The 4,385-nt window shown below is 36.4% G+C and overlaps 1 protein-coding gene across 1 annotated transcript in view; it reads right to left on the bottom strand.

Annotated features, from left to right (window-relative positions):
* PIR (pirin (iron-binding nuclear protein)) overlaps window positions 1–4,385 on the bottom strand; it is an 88,785-nt gene that overhangs the window by 77,698 nt on the left and 6,702 nt on the right. Inside the window, exon 2 of the mRNA XM_012638705.1 lies at window positions 3,107–3,199. Coding sequence (XP_012494159.1) covers window positions 3,107–3,199 — 93 coding nt within the window. The remainder of the gene's footprint in view (window positions 1–3,106; window positions 3,200–4,385) is intronic.

The raw sequence follows: 4,385 nt of genomic DNA, 5'->3' as shown, positions 1-4,385 counted from the left end.
AATCCCACTTAACACTAATGCATCTCCTATCACTGAGAAGGTCTGATTTCCTTAATATATAAAAAGCTTCCACAAAACAATAAGAATAATACCAGCAACTCAGTAGGGAAAAAACAAACCAAAGATATAAATATTATGATGAACAGATGTTTTAAAATGAAAAGAAAATCAGCCTCGCTCAGATAAAAGAAATGCAAATTTAAACTACGATAAAGCATTATTTTTCACTTGCAAAAATGGCGAAGGTAAAAAAAGCCAAGTAAATACACCATGTTAGTGATGTTGAGGGAAAACAGGTACCTTCGTACATCACTGTAGTAATGTGAATTGGTACAACCATCATGGCAAATGCTTAAGGAAGCCATTAAAAATTAATTTTTTGAAGAATATTGAAAAATGCTAAGAATATAATGTTAAGTTAAAAAAAAGACACAAAACATAAATATGATACCAGGAAAAAAAGTACTGGAAGAAAATACATCAAAATAATAACAGCTATTTCTAAATGGTAAAATAACACCACTGGTGATCATAACTTTGTTCTTTATATAGTCAGAATTTTCAAAATTTACAACAAGCCTGTATAATTTAGAAAATGTTCCAGAGAGGAGGTGATGAGAGACTACAAGTGGACCTGGCATTAAATTTCAGACTTTTAAAGTTCACATTATTAAGAGACAGTTAAGTGCCTGGCTTACATACATTCCTGGAGAAAACTGATACAGCTGATTTTCATCCTTTGAGATAGTTATATACTATAAATTTGCCATAATCACTGAATTAGCAATTACTAAACCATTGCTCTTAGGAGACATACAGGATTGGGTTCCTCCAAGCCTCTGGTCATGATTTTCTCAACCAACCAATGCATGACCTTGTATTATGTGTGTTTCTGTTTAAAGACATCTTATTTAATATATATTGGTGATTAATTAACATTGAACTCTCCACCAGCAGCACTACAACTCATACCTGAATAAAGTTTATCTAATACACATATTTTCTCCATAAAGCACATCACAGCCTGCTTGCACTTAGGAGCACTACACAGCACCGCTGTACTATGCTTGGGAGCCATTTTAAACAGTGAAATCACCAACAAAAAGCACAAAAATATGGAAAACGTGGCACTAAACAGACTTTGAAAAGGACACTTGCCTACATTATGAGAACCGAAACAAGAAAGCAGAGCATCTCCTTGTTCAACCTCAACTGAGAACGTGCACATTGAGCAACTCATCAATTACCATGAAAGCACCACAGTATTGATTTGGGGATTACAAATACATTTTGGCAAGTAGGTGAATTCGTGAATACAGAATCCACAAATAATTACAGCTACAGTTTTAAGGAAAATTCTTAATCAAAAAAAGAAACCCAAACACCAATATTCTACAGCTGAACTCCTTCACAGAGCTGTTTAAAGTTGAGCACCTTACAATCTATAAAACAGTCCCCCTAGAAGGCACTTTCCATAATGGAAGTGAAAGCAGTATGTTTCATCATTCATTTTATTTAATGTATTCATTGTCTTCAGCAAGAACCATCTCTTTTTATTATCCAGTTAAATGCAGGCAGTAGTTACTGAGTATCTTCACATGGTGTGGCATGATCTCAGTTGAAGCGATTTACAGTCCTCTTGGGTGTGTGTGGGGAGGTTGAGGCAATTCCCAACTCTAATGCAAGACAGAATATGATCACAGCCACCATAAAGGCATAGTGTGCATGAGACTGGTAAAAACTATAATGCTATGGGGACCAAATAAAGGAGAAAACACATCCTCTTAGGATCATCTGCAAAACTTGACAGAGAGAGTGATATTTCAAAAGACCTTGAAGGATTAGTAAGACTGTAACTGGAACTATGGGATGGAGTGGACAAGAAGCAGCTTGAGCAAGAGCACAGAAAGGAGATGTGTTCCGGGAACAAGGTCAGGATCCAGCGCGAGTGTAGGCTAGGGGAAAGGAATGGCTTCCATTATTGCTGTAATGCAAGGCACAGCACCTTCAACGTGTTAGCAGAGAAGAGAATTGGAAGGTGAATGGCTAACTGAGGAAGGGAGAAGGGTCCAGCTATCCTGGATCCTGCTTCCAGAAGCTTCTTGGCTCATTCTACCTTTACACTGCAGTGGTGCACTCCTTCCCCGTCCATCTTTCACCTCCTTAACCAGACTGTACATGGAGGTGAGCAGGGATCATGCCCCACTCTTCATTATTCTCCCTCCCTCTGCCTTCTACCCACACTTCCCAACACACAGCACACACCCCAGCATACAAAAGATCACCCTACACCAACGCCTGCATGTCACTAGCCTTCGGTAAATATTTACTCATTCACTTACTGGCTTTGCAAACACACTAAGCCTTGAACAAGCCCTGGTCTGTTTCCTGAGAATACAAGCTGTTCTCACCAAGCAGATGGCTAAACTCTGTAACTAGGAAGTAACTATCCCTGAGCTTTCCCAGAATATATGTATGTATGGAGAATGGGAATCGTCGACAGTGCCACAATATTATTAATTTGTTACACATCTTTATTTCTGTATCTAACTAAAACTGAAAATTAGTGTTCAGCAGAATTTATAAATTTTATAATTAAACTTGTAAATGTATATTATGTCCTTAAAATCCTAACTTTTAGGATATTATATTTTGGTCCCTTGATTCCATAATTCTTTAGAAGTTAATATAAATACTCATATAGTTCTTGGATTGTATTTGGGGTTTATAATACTATATAATTGACTGGGTAAACATTTCTGAGGATTCTTGTATAGAAACAGATTTTCTATATAAAATTATTTTAATCACATCTTAAATAGCTTCTTCTATCTCCAATAAATTATTTTAATTATAAAAGTATTTTAAGAAGCCAATTGTTGCTCTTTATTAACTGCTCAAATAGGAATGTCTCCAATTCAAAGAATATTAAAAACAGTAAGTATTTAAATTTGAGTATAGGTATTGCAATTCTATAGTCTATAGTCTATAGCAACTTATAATTTAATTTTAGCCTTTTATTCACTGCTTTTAAAATTGAATTTTCTACTAGAAGTGAGAACAACTTTTAAAACACATACTTCTATAGTCAAATTATTGTACTTACTGTTTCAAAACCTCGATGTGGGTGATCAGGAAATCCGCCTGGTCTGCCTCCTTTAAATTCATCAAACAGTAAAAACGGATCCAGATTTTTTAACTGAAATAAAAATAAAATTCAGCAGATTAGATGTGCCTTTTAAGCCATGCTAACAGGGGCAACATTCTTGAACAAATCTAGCAAACCTCATCAAAGACTACATAGCCTCATGAGCAACTTTTTGCAATGAAAACTGCTTTCAAGAACTCCTTATACACATACACAGGGATTCCCTAATCATGTCAGAGAGTTGACATTTTATGAGAAGCACGAAGAGTTGACAAATATCTTATAATCACCTAAGATATAAATAGTCAAGTACAAACAAGATACAGTCTGTATTCTAAATAGATTCATAATCTTATGGAGGAACAGACTAGAAAATCAATGTGACAATAAATGCTCTGCAGGAAGACAACTTTACACACGAGAGTAGGGTGGGATCAGAGAAGGTTCTATCAGGAAAATGGCACTTAAGCTGGGTCTTGGAGTACCTGTAGGAGTTAATCGAGTAGAAGGGAGAGGAGAAGGAAGGATATTCCAGGTAGAAGAGCAGAGAAACAGCTTAGCATGCTTAAAGAACTGCAAGGAAACTACTCTATTGGGGCAAAAAATGCACATGGAATTGTGATGAGAGATGGGCAGAGGATACAGGCCAAATCTTAAAGGAGTTTGTATTTTATCCTGAAGGTGATGGGTTTTAATCAGGGGTTGATATGATCTAATTAAGAAAGCTCATTCTGTGGAAGATGGTTTGGGAAAGGAAGAAAGGAGACAGAGTATTTAGGTCATTTCAATTTTCTGAACAAGGGCAAAGGCCAGAGCTAAGGCAATGGCAGTGGCAGTGGAGAGAGGTTGTGTGACTGGGTAGATATTTAGGAGGCAAAAGGCAAGAGCATTAGATGATTCCCAAATGTCTAGCCATGGTGTCTGGGAAGATGGTAGGGCCACTCAGCAGCTCAAAGGAACAGAAGCAGCTGCCCTGAAATAACCACGGTGACTTCATTTTAAGTCACGTTGAGTTTGAGATATTTATATAAATGTTTTGTGTATAAATAAAACAATCTTCAGTGTACATTATATTGTGCAAAGGCTAGCAGGCAACTGAAGATAAGTCTCAAGCTCAAATGAGAATTAGGAACAGATGTGGCTGTCACCAGCATATCTCTATGATTGTTTTGCTTATTCTTGGCCATTTGTTTTTCTATATAAATTTTAGGAAATTTATCAAATTCTATCAATAAAA

This window comes from Propithecus coquereli, unplaced genomic scaffold (genome assembly GCF_000956105.1).
Source record: "Propithecus coquereli isolate 6110/MARCELLA unplaced genomic scaffold, Pcoq_1.0 Scaffold132, whole genome shotgun sequence".
In the NCBI taxonomy this organism is placed as follows: domain Eukaryota; kingdom Metazoa; phylum Chordata; class Mammalia; order Primates; family Indriidae; genus Propithecus; species Propithecus coquereli.
Note: the sequence above shows the minus strand (reverse complement) of the source record. Positions and strands in the feature narration are given on the sequence as shown.